General features: G+C 39.4%; 1 protein-coding gene across 1 annotated transcript; it reads left to right on the top strand.

Annotated features, from left to right (window-relative positions):
* Nucleotides 1-317: 317 nt before the first annotated feature.
* On the top strand, nucleotides 318-7583 carry LOC121951302 (phosphatidylinositol 3-kinase regulatory subunit gamma-like). The gene is made up of 10 exons (XM_042497569.1): nucleotides 318-634; nucleotides 2564-2675; nucleotides 2770-2868; nucleotides 2984-3164; nucleotides 3293-3409; nucleotides 3515-3657; nucleotides 3768-3944; nucleotides 4047-4121; nucleotides 4218-4388; nucleotides 4498-7583. Exons 1-10 carry the CDS (start codon nucleotides 580-582, stop codon nucleotides 4769-4771), a joined length of 1404 nt encoding a protein of 467 aa, XP_042353503.1. The 5' UTR covers nucleotides 318-579; the 3' UTR covers nucleotides 4772-7583.
* The last annotated feature ends 7858 nt before the right edge of the window (nucleotides 7584-15441 follow it).

Raw genomic sequence — 15441 nt, forward strand, 5'->3', positions numbered from 1 at the left:
TGCAGCTGAGGAGAGCTGAATGAAACGGTCTGGAATGTACCATAGCAATACAGGGGTTTACTAATGTGGCATACACTAAGCATCTGTGAGCGGTGTTAAAAAATAAAACAATATTCTTCTGCAAAGCATACGTTTAAATACAAGTTTTTATTTAACTTATAGTTGCTTACTTGATTGGGGGTGATTTACTTGACAATGAATCCTGCAGGAAAAAATAACCCCCCCTCTCCTGTAGCGGCAGGTTGGACCGTGCCAAGATGATGTTACGAACAGCCTTTTAAAGTCGCTCCACTTCCGAGGTGAAGTAAAGTAGAGCTCCGCCGCACAGAAAGGAGGCAAGGTCTGACAATCTGTGTGTCTAAAATTAATAAGCCTAGTTCGACAGGACATGTTGAGAACATACAGTCGGACTTTGGGATGTTTTATGGTCTCGGAAACGAAGGAATTTTCTTTTTGTCCACCTCTATGTAGGACGTGGCGACTGCACTGAAGTAAAATTGCCGCAAAAAACGTGCATTTTTCATTACTATTACGCGCAACAACAACAACACCAACCTGGACTACTCCTTTGAAACAGGAATGGTTTATCCTCCCGAAGGGTTATTCTACATCGAGATGGATCAAGCACCACCAGGTAAGTTAGGGTTAAAGGCAGCCATTGTTTGATCTGCGGGGGGTCAGTTTAATTCTGATTTCTCCTTTTGCTGCCATCATCCTTCATAATGTCTATAATAAAGCTGACATGCGACAAATGCCGTGCAGGTGTTGGTAAAAACGTTATAATGGTCAGGTCCTCGGTGCTGCGCTCCCCCAGTGGCATTGCCCAGGCATGCATAGCGCAATTCACTTGCCAATTACGTAATACCTTTCGGTGGACCAGGCGCAGTGGCTTTTCTTTTGTCCCAGCGCATATGACAAACTTGGACACAAATGCACGGCGGTTTTTGCATCTAAACCGCGGACTAAAAAGACGTTCAAAGGGCGTATGACAGTATAAAAGAATGCATTTTAAAGGGGATATAATTGAGGATGCGTTAATGAGCGCCGCATGAAACGACCGCTTTGTTCTCCTCTGCAGCCAGCCGTGCTTGATTTGTGTGCTAGCTCTGAAAGTAGGCTAGAGGCAAGCAGACTAGACAGCTCGTCTCATGACTTAACTCCGGCAACTCACAAACACTTCGTTTTTTATTTGCATTAGTCATTTGACCGCCGCGTTATTACATTGCCGTAACAGTGCCTAACACTTTTATTGCGGCCCTATTATTCTGCATAACTGCCAAGCTTATTAAATTTGACTTCAGCTAATTAAAATTGCACCATAATTTTAGACCCGCGTGCTCTAATTATTTTAACACTATTATTATTAAGTAGAATTGGAAAAAAAATACGAGTTTCCTTAACGTGACACGCCATGAGAAAAATACATATGCTATTGTTCCTATAATGTGAGTGGTAATTCCTGTTTTTTGTCATGAAGACTTTTCACAGCGCAAAAACCATGCCATCGCGTGACAGATTTGATATATTTTTATTATCTAACGCTTAAATTACCTGCTTCTTGTCTGTACTGGTGTGCGCGTGTGGGTTTTGGAAGCCAGCAGAGTTTCTTGGCACGAGACAGAAAAAAAAGGAAGGTGTGCAGATTTAATTTTGCTGAGTTCAGGAGCCGCAGCTTTGCATTTTGTGCCTTGCCACTGTGCTGCTGCACCTGCCTTTTGTTTATTTTAAGGTCAGAAAAAGAGGAGAGCGGATGGTGGGAGAAAACCCACATTTTCTCCTCTCTGAGGGTGCTCTTGTATTCTCCCTAACTGCCTCATGAAAGGCACTTTTGTCCTGCAGTGAAATATATCGCCCTTCACCTCCTCTTGATGCGGTTTGCCCTCCTTTTTTTTTTTATTTTTTCAGGGGGAAAACGCTTAGTCCTTCAGCCAGACTCACGTATTTTATTCCTTTAAAGTTGACGGAAAACTTAAGAGGATCTGTAAGCGTGCAATCATTATAAAATGGGAGAGATGGTCCAAGAGGCTCAGAATTCTTGATTTATGGTTTATTTATTGCCTTTCATATGCGCCGGGACTGTGCCAGAGCCTGCTCTAAACTTCAGAAGTGACTTTTCAAAAGTTGCAGGCAGCTGAATGCCTGATAATTTCTGGTATAATAAAAGGAAACATATTTCATATTGGTTGACTGGCAGCGCTCAGAAGTGAAGACTTAACTGCCACATTTTCCTTTGACCACACTTGTTAATGATTTGGTGTGTTATATCTCTTGGAAACATGCCTGGGCTTGTCCCCAGATCTTGACAGGCTCCATCAAGCAAGGGTGTGACAGACTGTGTGTGTGTGTGTGTGTGTGGGGTGGGGGGTGGGGGGGGGATTTCCTAAATATGTGCACACACATCCTTAACTGCAAGACTCATAATATTGCAGGAGTCATGTTCTCAGCACTTCACTTCACTTCACACAACAAATCAATGCGTTACAATTTCTGACAGATCTCTTTCTAGGAACTGTTATCCTGATCCTTTGCATGTCATTTTCTTATCTGTCTTCCTCTTCCATAGCTCTCCCTCCCAGGTCAACAAAGCCAGTGTCCTCCACAATGAACAACAACTGCCTTGCACCACCTACGTATATGCTACAGGACGCTGAATGGTACTGGGGGGACATAACCAGGTAAAACACAAAAAAACATCATTCATTCTCATCATGCGACTGTATAACATATCGGTATGTTAGATCCGGTAACGGTTAACTGATTTTCCCTCAGGGATGAGGTGAACGACAAACTCCGAGACACACCTGACGGCTCCTTTCTGGTACGTGACGCATCCACAAAGCTGCAAGGAGACTTTACGCTGACATTAAGGTAAGCAGAGGAAAAAGAGAATCTAATCAGAGCCGCAATGATGCAAATATCATCGTTTTTTTTTTTTGTTTTTTTTTTTACTTAAATAATTGAATTTGCCATTTCACTTTCTCAGGAAAGACGGGCACAACAAGCTCATCAAGATTTACCACCGTGACGGGAAGTACGGGTTCTCGGACCCCCTCACATTCACTTCAGTGGTGGAGCTAATATGGCACTATCAGCACCATCCGTTGGTGGAATACAACGCCACACTGGACCTGATGCTCACACATCCTGTGTCCCGCTTCCAGCAGGTCAGTGAGCACCGTTATTTTATGTTTGGGGTTTAAAAAAAATGTCGGACAGAATGCAGATAACGCAATGTTTCTAAAACGCGATTTTTTTGTTAAATACGGAGGATTAAGATTGTCCTTTACTTCAGGTGAAAGAGGACAGTGTTGATGTCGCTGGAAGAAAGCTCAAAGAAGTTCACTGTCAGTATCAGGAGAAGTCGAAGGAGTTTGATCGTCTCTATGAAGCGTTCACAAAGACATCACAGGTAAAATTATTAAATAAACTCTAATTTTCTCTAATGTAAACAATGAAATTCATACACATCAGTCTCTTGAGTATTTTCTTAGTGGATCTGTTCTTTGTGACGCAGGAGATCCAGATGAAACGAACAGCAATTGAGGCCTTTAATGAGACGATGCTGATCTTCGAGGAGCAGTGTCGTGAGCAGGAGCGTTATGGAGAGGAGTTTGAAATGAACAATCAGTCCGAAGGAGTCGACAAAGACCTGGAGAGGTACTTAATTACATCATGGTCCAAAAAGATATCCCTAAATGCAGTTTAATTTTGGTAAAAAAAAAAAAAAGGTAAAATTGTACTGAATTGTATTCCTTTCCTTGTGTTAGCTTTCTGATAAATTATGAGAAGCTGAAGTGTCGTCTCGGGGAGATCTACGACAGCAAAATCCACCTGGAAGAAGACTTGAGAACGCAGGTGGAGGACTACAGAGAGACAGACAGGAAGATAAACAGCTTGCGGCCGGACCTCATCCAGCTACGCAACATCAGAGACCTGTACCTCAAGTACGTGTGTTGTCAGAATATTGTTTGTGGTATCTGTGGAAAAAAAAATCTGTAGGTGCTCTGTGAAGTGTGACTAAACTTTCTTTACACTTTACCTCGCAGCTGGCTTAATCACAAAGGCGTACGGCAGAAACGCATAAATGACTGGCTGGGGATACTGAGTGACAGCCTCGACGAGTAAGTTTCAACAAAGTCTTTCTGGAAACGACATTTAAGAATGTAACTTCTAAATAAGAGAGGATTGGTGTTACAGCACGACTTTTGTTTTTTTAGCACATATGTGTTAAAGGGTGATGAGAAGAATTTGCCACATCAGGATGAGACAAACTGGTTTGTTGGTGAACTGAGCCGGACGCAGGCCGAGGAGATGCTTCAAGGCAAAGCTCCTGGAACATTCCTGATCCGCGAGAGCAGCAAACAGGGATGCTACGCCTGCTCTGTTGTGTGAGTAAAACACTGTGGAGCAATACCTGCAGAACAGATTCATTTTTAGAGGAATATGGTGCAATTTCGTTTCACTAATTGATGTGATTTTCGTCTTAATTTATTCTAGTGTCAATGAAGAAGTGAAGCATTGTATGATCTACAGCACACCACACGGATACGGCTTTGCTGAGCCATATGACGCCCACTGCTCACTCAAAGACCTTGTCCTGCACTATCGCCTGCACTCCTTAGCGCAACACAATGACGCCCTGGATGTTCGGCTGTCGCATCCAGTACACGCCAAAGCCGCAGCCACGCCTTCTCAACACGCAGAGGAACACAAACTCTTACAGACTCCAAAACACACAGCGGGGCTCCCGCCAGCCGCTCCAGAAATGTAACCCAACGGAAAGAGACAAAAGGACATGTTTACTGTATCCTGCAAGAACGACTGCATCAAGGTGCATTGTGTAAAGTTTTGCACTACAGTGATTCCATCGGTATTTGTGAATGGGATTTCACAGATTGAAGTGGGACTGGAACTTGAATGTCAGCTTTTTTTTTTTTTTTTTTCTATTTTTTTTTCAAAGAGACTGTTTAAGATTTTATTATTTTTTTGTACTTCATTTATTTCCGTTTGTTTAATGGACACCTTTTTGGTGGGGATGTTGACAACCAGAGAATTGCTCACTGGCATCATCAGATGCTGCACCTTTGTTTGGCTTCGACTTTTACAACCAGAGTTGATGTTATAAGCGATGTCCATTTCCCCAAGTTAAAATGTATTGCGTTCTGAAAATTTGACCAATAGTTTAGAAATGTATTTGGTTTCTATGGAGTTATTTTTGTGCCTCATTCATGAGCGTGTGATGGCACACTTTGAACACAATTTTTAAAAATTTTTTTGCAAGCACATAAATTATATTTAGTAGAGAAATTATTCATCATGCAAAGTAAATTTTAATTTGAGCTTGAAAAAAATCCTTTTGTCCTCAATAAATTCATTAACTATATATAACATAATCACACAACAATAACCTTTTTACTCAGATTTCACATTTGCCCTCTCAATGTATAAAATTAAATCAATCCAACATGGTTGTGTTGGGCAGAGGGTACAAAGTCTCATTTTATAAGAATGTTATGAGACTTTGTTTTTAATAACAAGTCCATTATGTCAGCTAGTGTTAAAAATATTAGAGTCAATTCAGGGCTCTACGCTTACAATGCCACGGCCGTAAAGTTGACAATCCCCAAGGAAGCCATTATGGATGTATATAGAGAACTGGATACAGCGTCCGAGGAAAGGCTCCGTTCATTCCCATGAAAGCTGCTCAGTGTTGCATATAGCCGAAACAGTTCGACTTCCAGGGTATAAAATACCTGCATCTTGCGCATCATGAAGTTAATAGTGTAAGCACACTAGAGAACTAAAGAGCTGAGCCGCTAACTTTAGGGTTAGCCCTCCAATAACGTGAATGGTGAAAAAATTATTTTATTGTGCGGCTCTTAAAGAGTTTCGAAAATGCAGTCAGACTGAATAAATCAAATTCTGATAGCACAAACAAGTAATTTTTATTTTTGAAAAAAAGTGTACCCAATGATTCACAGACAAGTCTTTCATTATGTATGTCTATGGGAAGTCTTTTTGAGCCCAATGACATCATGTGACCGACTCGGATATTAAAATTCAACCATCCACCTATGAAAATTGGCTTCAAATCTAACAAGACAGCTGGGCTGCAAGATAATTAAGTATATACTAACTAATTAAGGTTAATAAAACCAGGCATGTCATCAAAACTGTAATGACTACTTTTATGGGGCTGCGGAGCTGCTTATCATTGTTTGAGTGCTTCCCCACACTCCTAGTATTCCATAATACTACTAACAGTCAGATTGGCTCAATAGCCAATCAAAAAAATATGTATACCAGTTTTCAGATTGGCACCCTGTCAAGTTGAGTGCACAGACAAACCCTTGAGCGCAGAAAACAGAGATGTTGACAGTAAGAAAAAAAATTAAACTAGTTCAATCACAAAGAGCACTGACCGGTAAATGACTAAAACTGAGGTGCACTTATGTGGATAACAGGAAAAATTATGGAACATTAAATAGATTTTTTTTCACTCAAACTACATATATATTTGTTGCATGATATTAATTTCTCTAAAATTTATTTTTTATGTGATTGTAAAATAATTTTTCTTCTGTGCTCAAAATGTGCGTGCCATGCTTAGGAATGAAATGAAAGAAATACTTTGCTACTACTTAGTGCATTTGCGAGGGGGAAAATGGTGCTGTAAACAGGCTCTTTCCGTCATACTGGTTTGGTGGACCAAACCATTTTTTTGGGTAAATGCCACGTGTGAATATGTGAAAAGTCGTGGTGCATCTTGACAATTTGCCCCTTTCTTAACAGACATTCATATACAGTGGATAATTATGTAGCATTAACATCCTGTAGAATACCATTGTAAGAGCATACTCAATGTTATACCCATTGACCAAAGCACTTAATAGTGAGCAAAACCACATCCCTGTTACGTCCGGTAATTGCATTTGGGCAAGGGGAGGGCAATTTATGTACACCTGCTGATGTGCTGATCAAAACATAATCTGAAGTACTGTATGTTATATTCTGTTACTCAAAGAAGTATAAGCTTTTTGTATTCTATATATATTTTTTCTATAAACATGCCACAAGATGAAAGCTTGAAGAAAGTGCAATCCAACAGTATTTCTATTGTTGCAATGTATGACGATGATGATGGCGGTGAAGGTAATGCTGTTATGAGAGGTTGACATTTGCCACAAAAATGCACTCTCTTTGGTGGTGTCGGTATGATGTGGCCTCCGATGTTTGTGTGAACTGCCAGAGGTCCGGAAGTATCCTGCCTCCATTACTTGAACTGTGGCATTGCTCGAGCTATGAATGTTTTTCATGACATGCAGCCTACATAGCTTAAGAGGAAAGGAATCCATGTTGAACTTGGCACATTTTTCAAGTTTGAGGACAATAGATACTCTGTACAGAGAAACTGTAAAATGTATTTCTGAGGTTGGTTTATGGAAGGAGGGTGATTCAGCCTCTTATAAAAATATAACTCCTCTGGGGGATTGAGAAAACTCCTCGGGTGAAGCTAAGCAATGTGAGATCCTGACCTTTTTCTTGCTGAAAGACAATAAACTGATGAGGGTTTTGTCAACTTACGTAATCCATTGCTTCTTTTTTTTTTTTTTTTTTACAGTCTGCTGTGGATACTGCGCAAGTAACGCACAGTCACTTTTATAATAATTTAAGGTACATTTTTTTATTACATTAATTTATGACGTTTTTAACCAGCTTTTTATAACAACAATGTGGCTAGTATGTAGCCATATTTTAGTGCACTATTTAGCTGTAATGTGAGAGTTTGTGAACAGTTTTATGTCACCATTTCCAGGATTGTAAAAAGGAGGCTGAGAAAACTGAGAACAAACTCTAAAACTAGGCAGTAATGATAAAATATAAACCAAGATTCTGTTATAGTATTGCCTACTTTTCACCTCAAATGTTTTTTAGAAACATATTTTATTGCACTGTGTAGCTGTATAAGATATTCTGAGAATGGGAAGTGGGTGCTGTACGGTTTCCTATATTGTGTAAAGGGAGGCTGAAAAAAAAAAAACAGATCATACTGTAAAATTAAGCAGCGTGGATCAGATATGAATCAGGATTTTGTAACTGAGTTGCCTGTTATGTTTTCAGAAACATATTTTAGCATACTGTTTAACTGTAATACGAGATCATTTGTTACCAGCAAGCTGCCAAATTGGTTTCAAACAGACAACTCGCATTGCATCACCCAGCACTGCATTTATTGGTCCAGTGCCAGAGCATTCTGGTAGTTGTATGTTTTCTACCTCTTGAACAAAAGTTTATGCCATAGCCCTTTTTATCTGTTTTCTGTGGTCACATAGCACCAGTTTCAAAAGTATTTGCATCTTTCTACCGCATAGCCCACTTTAGTGGAAAAGACAATCTTCCCAGCATTGAAATACTTCTTGAGATAACTAATTATCTAAAATTTACCGTTGGTCTCTCGTGGAGCCATTGTCGTGCGATGAGCTTATCCTTGGGTCAGCAGAGATAGGAGGCGGCGGGGGCACTGGAGGACACTCTGTGGACAGATGGAAGAGAAAGGAAGCGATAAGACAATGGCAGGATATGTGCAGGCCCTTTCCCTACTCAGCCTGGCCGCTGTTGAGTCACTAGAAAACAATCTATCAAACCTACTACACAGAATGTGCTGTATTGTTAAACACAGCTTTTCTGAAGCTCCCGTGAAAGGAATGCAGCTCAACTGTAAACATTTAGTACCAGCCAGCTCGAGAGATTTGTCTCTAATCGCGCAGTCAACACAATTATCTCTGAATATTTTTATTCTGGTCTTATTAACTTTATCACCACCTACAAAGAAACACCAGGATAAAGCCACAATGGTGATGATGACCGTGGGTGACATCACCGTTGGCTCTCCGTGACCAGAGTAACAGGTGGCCTATTTCAACCATCACATAAGGTCTGTGTTAGGTAGGGATTAATGAGGTGCAGAGGGCAGGGATGTACTGGTGGTGAACGTCAGTTCCAGGCCACGGATTACTCCCTCTTACCTGTGTCAGCACAGAGACCTGGTGAACAGGCAGGCATGCGTGCTCTGCTCGGATGGACCAGATGCAGGGGAGATAGATGGATAGATAGATAGATGGATAGGACAGACTGTACCAGCGCTGAGTCACACACAGGCTGCGTGAGTGTCCGAAAGACAGGGAAAGAGTGGGAAGAGAAGCTGTGTGGAGGAGACAGACCGGGAAAGAGGAGGGACAGGAAAGAGAGCATTTTTCCTTTGAACACTGATTTAACATCAACATTCTGCTGGTGAAAAAAAAAACTGACAATGATGAAGTTTTGTATTCATATGATGATTTTAAAGAGAGGTATAGTATTCCTATCTTCCAACATGAGCATACTGTACTAAATGCACTGCCAACTGGCATTATATACTTATCACGCTATAACTCAAATATATATATCACTAAAGCCTGCGTTGAGACATGGAGTACAGTATTTACACTTCTTTACAACTATTTGCTGTCCAACAAAATCAAAGAGTTGCTTTTTAAAATGTACACACATACTTTACAGTTAATTCTGTTATTTCTAGATACATTCCTAACATGAATGACAAATGTACCCTATGTAACAATATGGCAGAAACACTACATCACTTTTTTTTCCCAATGTGTAGGCTACATGTGACAACCTTCTGGACTGATTTTTGGTTGGATCTCCAAAGACATTTTGCAAAGAACATTTCAATCAAAGAATCTGATTTATTACTAAGATTCAAAAGTCCACATTTCTCCAAGAATTAAAAGTATATAATTAATTTGCTCATTATTTTAGCAAAATTTTATATGCCTAAAGTATTTTTTTAAAAGAAACTGCACTCATATACAACATTCAAAAGACCAGTTTTATATATCGTAAAGCAATGTCTAACTAACATGTGTAATAGAAAATTAACTAAAATCGTTTCTATACATTTAATTAGTTATTTATAGTTTGTACCTACATGTCATAATTCATTTTTAAACGGTTTGTAGTGACAAGTGAATGTTTTGTTTTTAAAACTGTTCATAAAGTTGGCTTTTTGTTTAAGAGTGCATTTTTCTAACTCCTGCACATGATGGTCTGAAAAATAAGGCTGGAGAGGTCAAGTTAGGCCTTTACTATATTTCCTTTGACCTGAAACACACTCCCACCTGGCTACACCCCAGAGGTATTTGCTTTCGCAGCATTTTAGCTCACACTGCCCGGTCCTATTTTCCTTAGCTCCCTGAATCTGAGTTTAATCTATGTAAAAACCCAGCCCCCACATCTTACATGCACACCACTTTTCTCCCTTTCTCTCTCTTTCCTTGTCGGTACACCTCCAGTCGCATAACTCGCTCGTTTAAATTCATAGTCATTTTGCTTTATAGTTCTCAATTTAAATAAGTCCCGGCTGGGGGGGGCACCAGGACGAATTACCTTTGGAGTCACGCCTAAAATATACACACCATCAACTGTCTCGCAGGCTCTCATAAAAAGAGGTTTTCGCTTTCAGTTTGGCCGCAGCCAATCGCGTCTCTCCTCCCCTCTGTCTCCGTCCGATTCCACAGTTTTCACGCTACCCGCTCAACCAATGGGAGGCCGAGAATGTGCCGCGAGCAGGCCAATCAGCGACCAGTTGCTATGTTGGAGGCAGAATCGATAAGAGAGGGATTTTTTTCCCCTTTCTTTTTTACTAGCTCACATTATAGCTGGCTTATAGGCTGAAGGCAAGAGATCCTGTTGCCTGCCAAGCAGCATGTAGGCTACGGGCTGAACCATTAAACATACCAGCTCCACATTTTCTTTGAAACATCTCTAATACCAACACAAATAAAACCTAAATAATTTGTCTGTACAGTGTGTATGAATGTTACTATTTATTAAAGAATTTAGGTTCCTTATTCAGTTGTTGAGGTCATGGAAAAGCTAGAAAATTGTTGTTGTTGCTTCCAAGCCTGGGGGAATTATGGTAAATGATGCATATCAAACAAGTTTCAGAACAAAAAACATTGTGAAAATGTGAACATCGGGCACTTTTTTGTTTCTAATATATTGGCTATCCTTTTACAGAACAACTTAATTATAAACATGTCTGTAACTTACAGTAAGGGACTGTTCAGTATTTATGAGGGGGTGGTGCAAAACAGAGAGAGGCATGTCAAATATTTTTTTAAGCATTGAGGAAAGATTTGTGTTGTTTACTTTAGATTAGGGGAGGGATATACAACTTGAAATTGTTGTGTGTGTGTGTTTTTTTAAATATCATCTGAACCCCAAAACCTGCCAGTGGGTAGGAAATGTATTTTTCCAGAAAATGGTGAGAATCGCACCATTTTTCATTGCCAGAAACTGCAAAAACTGAAATTATCATTGCTTTTTGTTTTGGTAAGTCTTATTCTCATGCTGTTTGTTTATTACATTAGCTTCAATAACATTTGGTGTGAATATAAAAACATATGGTTAGGAGCTATCTATGGAGTAGGGAGAGATAACAATCAACAAAACAAACATAAAAAAATACAGATCATGCAACCACAGAGTCTCCTCTAAATAAATAAATAAAATAAAATAAAAATACTTATATATATCAAAAATATATCAAATCAGTACAGCACCTAATCACCTTGGTAGTTTTTCTGGGGGATTTTCCCACTGAGCACACTTTCAGTAACCTGTCTTGCCAATGATGTAACAGTAGTTTAGCAAAGATAAAGTTACTTTTTTCACCAAAAAAAGGACAAGCAGCAAGTTTCCTTTTTCCATAGCTCCTATAATAATATTAATCAAGCTGGCTAAAACAAAAGCAGTTAAGAAGATGTACAATTCCCTGCTAATTTGTCACATCACCTTGCACTAGTGCACTGGATGCTTTGTTTATTGGCCATCTGGGTGACCTCTGGTGACTGACTGAGTGAGGGGCTCAGATCACTCTGGGATGAGAGGTGACACTGAGCCGGCTCGTATAAGGGGATAACATTATACTGCTTGCTGACAAACCATTCAGGAGAAATGCCAATCTAGATCCACAACTAAATACGATTTGCAGATACCAGCTTTGGCACGAATAGAAGACGATCCCAACTTCATGAAACAGGTAGAGCAGGACTCAACTCTAAAATAATAACTTGACTTTTTGGATGAAGGCTCACCAGTTTGCACAAACATATTACATTGTACTTCTGTTTCTCAAGGAGAAAAAAAAAACCTCACTAATGATTTCAGCTGTAATAAATGAAGGACCTCAGCGTCCCTCGAGCTCTCAGGACAATCTCATTGCGGGAGTTCAGCTCTCAAATAGATTAAAAAAAGAAGCAGCAGGCATACGGCCAGCAAACCAATGTGGCACAGGACTGACAGACAGCAGATGACGGAGAGGCTTTAGAGTTCAAATCAGAAACCAGCTTGGTCTGAAAACACTTGTATGTACATTGTAGGTGGCGAACACAGCCAAGATAAAAAAGGGTTACACAGTTCACAAGTCCTGTCAGGTGAGAAAAGACGCCTTGTCTGGCATTATTAGAACAAACATGTAGACAAGATAAAGTGTGCAACTATAAGAAGGAAATTCCACACAAAATAAAATCATACAACAGGGATTTTTACAGGTTAAGTTACGGTCAATATTATGGAAATAATATTAAAAACTCCACACACACCGCAGGGCACTGTTATTACTCATTTTGCGTTATCTGGTTCAACTTAAAGCCAATCATAAGCAAACGCTGAACTCTACCTACTCCCATAAGAGCCCTCAAGCTGTCGGTTTCATGATGTTTTTCTTTCCTGGTGAAAGCGACGTCTAGCCAGAAGTCAGACATACCCTGCACTTATAACAGAGCAGTAATTACAGTGACCGCTTTCCATAGGATGACCCTCACACTATTTACTTTTTCTCCCACTACATGGGAGATTCTGAGAAAGGGAAACATGCTGCTTCCCATTGCCACAATGGAGAGGCACGATGATTGGTGAAAATAATCATCATGACAAGCAAAAACATTGCCTATAGGAGAGGAAAAATTAGACTGGAGCCGTGCCTCACCCAAAAAATACTGTAACAGAAAAACTTTCAACCAAAGAAGTCTATGTCACTGCATTCAAATTCATCTTAGCACCTCACCTACTTATTAAAACCTGTTTTACAAGAGACACCTGCCCAGGCAGCAGGCTCAAGAACAAAAGGCAAAGAAAAGAAACACGTTCATATTACAAATGAAACACATAACGTCTGAACACCAGGGACGATTCATGGAAACTCAAGTCATTGAGGTTGATTTAAATCCTGGGTCTTCAATGGGGAGGGGGGGGGGCAGTGATTGCATGGGGTTTGCCAAAAATTTGTGTTTGATAACTGAATTTTAATCTAAGTTTATTATTATTATTATTTTTTTTATTAAAATTAGTCTGAAAATAGACATTAACACAAATCCAACACATTGTTCGAAAAATAAATTGGTCCATTTGTTAAAAAAAAAAAAAACAACACACACACAATGGGTTATCCTGAATCCTTGTGCAATCACATTAACCCTTTGAAACCTGGCCAAATAGGCTTGCTTTCTTTGAAAAACATTAGAGGAAGGCAGTGAGCAATGAAAGAAGACATGGCTAAAATATTAACAGGCATTTACTAAAAAAAATTAGTAAAAAATTAGTTTAAAAAGTAAAAATGAAAAATCAACAAACAATGACCTGGAAAAAATGCTTAAAATTACAATAATTCTGTAACATAATTTAAAATATGTAATTATGATAATTATGACCCCCCCCCCCCCCCCGATATTTCTTTTTTTTCCTAGATATTTTCCCCTAGTTTTAAAAAATTGGATTGATTTTTAACTTTTCAAGCAAGAGACTCGGACACACTGCCCACCTATGAAACAAGCAAAATGTATAAATATATAAATCTGCCAATAATTATTAGGCTTATTATATCAGCTTAGTATGCATGTAAAGTCACCCTACATGTTATCGTTGTCCCAGTTTAATGTCCAACTCAGTTTCATACAATATATGTAGTAGGGGTGTCCCTACCCTGGCTCTCTTTCAGCTAAGGGGTTTGTGGCCTGAAAAATGTCAAAGACCACTGATTTAAAGGATTTGGCAGTGGCCTGTTCTCTGCCTCTGGTAATGAAATCAGCAGCTCCAAACAACTAAAAACAAATGTCTCTGATGGACACATTATCATGCTGGACGTGTAGAGAACATGTATGTCCCTCACTCACCCACTGATTGAAAGAAGGCTGTTGTCAAACTTCAATGAGACACCAAATGAGGCTCTTGAATTGCAAAACAGCGCAGATCACTTCATGACTGCTAAAAATACGTAACGTGATTAACACAACTCAGGCTTGTGAGGAGAATGACGGTGCTCGCGTCACCATTGAAAGAAAAAAAAAACAATTTCATTTGATGATGAAGGATTCATGCTCTCTCCAAATGCTCATATTTTTGGGTTCTGTGATAAACATGTTACCAAATCACATTTGTTTGATCAGCATTTAAACGGGATGATTTTTAAAAAGATATCAGATTACTGGTTAAAACACTCAGTAGTTTTGTCCAGGAGGAGGATCAGCGTTTAAAGTTAGAAAGTAGAAAGTTGAAAACATGACAGAACATAAAATACATATTTTAATACTTGATGATGATTGATATATTAATTTGTCATAGATTGACATCGCTGATCATTTGGCTTACCAGTTATGCTTTTCATGTTCACAAACCTCACTGTGTTCTCACAGCATTTCAAGTCTGTAATTTTTTTTTATATTCTTACCATGATATGCTGCAAGGGGGGGAGACTGAAGTGACAGGAAGTGTGTCTGTTTTCTTCCAAGCTCTTTCAGTTCAGAAGGCCAGCTTTGCCTTATATTGGCTTACTAAGAGTCCATTTAAGCTGTATCCAATAAGCTAATTGTTCAGCAGAGATAATGGTCATGGTGGATGTCCTTTATGGAAACAGGACACACTTGAAATCATCCATACAGGGTAACAGGAAGGAAATACTAACTAAAAGTAAGTGCAAAACACGGCCAGGTTGGCAGAGGGCTCATTCCTATGTTCCCCCTTTTGTCTCTTGATATAAACTGAGGAGATTGGTAAGAGCTAGCTTTGCAGTTGAAATTGTTAAGGAACAAAGGGATGCGGAGGTTTCAAATGCAAAAGTTCAGCAAAAACTGGCAAAAAAATTGGTTCAGCCACTGAGGAGATATCACGTGTAAAGTCAAGAAAATTGTCTTGCCTGCAAATTTGAAGGCGTGGGTTCCATCAGTGGGCTATGCGCAGTTGAAGATAAGTGATTTCAACAAACTGACCCAGCAAAATATATGACCTGGGGAAAAAAAACATTATTGAGAACATAAAACTTTCTGAGAGGAATCTATAAAGGGGAACACCTTCTAAATTAAGACTTCTAATATGTAATTTCTA

This window comes from Plectropomus leopardus, chromosome 12 (genome assembly GCF_008729295.1).
Source record: "Plectropomus leopardus isolate mb chromosome 12, YSFRI_Pleo_2.0, whole genome shotgun sequence".
Taxonomy (NCBI): domain Eukaryota; kingdom Metazoa; phylum Chordata; class Actinopteri; order Perciformes; family Serranidae; genus Plectropomus; species Plectropomus leopardus.

Coding starts and splice junctions, on each gene's coding strand:
- LOC121951302 (XM_042497569.1), top strand. CDS start 580: ATGGTTTATCCTCCCGAAGGGTTATTCTACATCGAGATGGATCAAGCA. Junction 3,165..3,292: donor CTGTGTCCCGCTTCCAGCAG/GTCAGTGAGCAC, acceptor CCTTTACTTCAG/GTGAAAGAGGACAGTGTTGA. Junction 4,389..4,497: donor TGCTACGCCTGCTCTGTTGT/GTGAGTAAAACA, acceptor AATTTATTCTAG/TGTCAATGAAGAAGTGAAGC.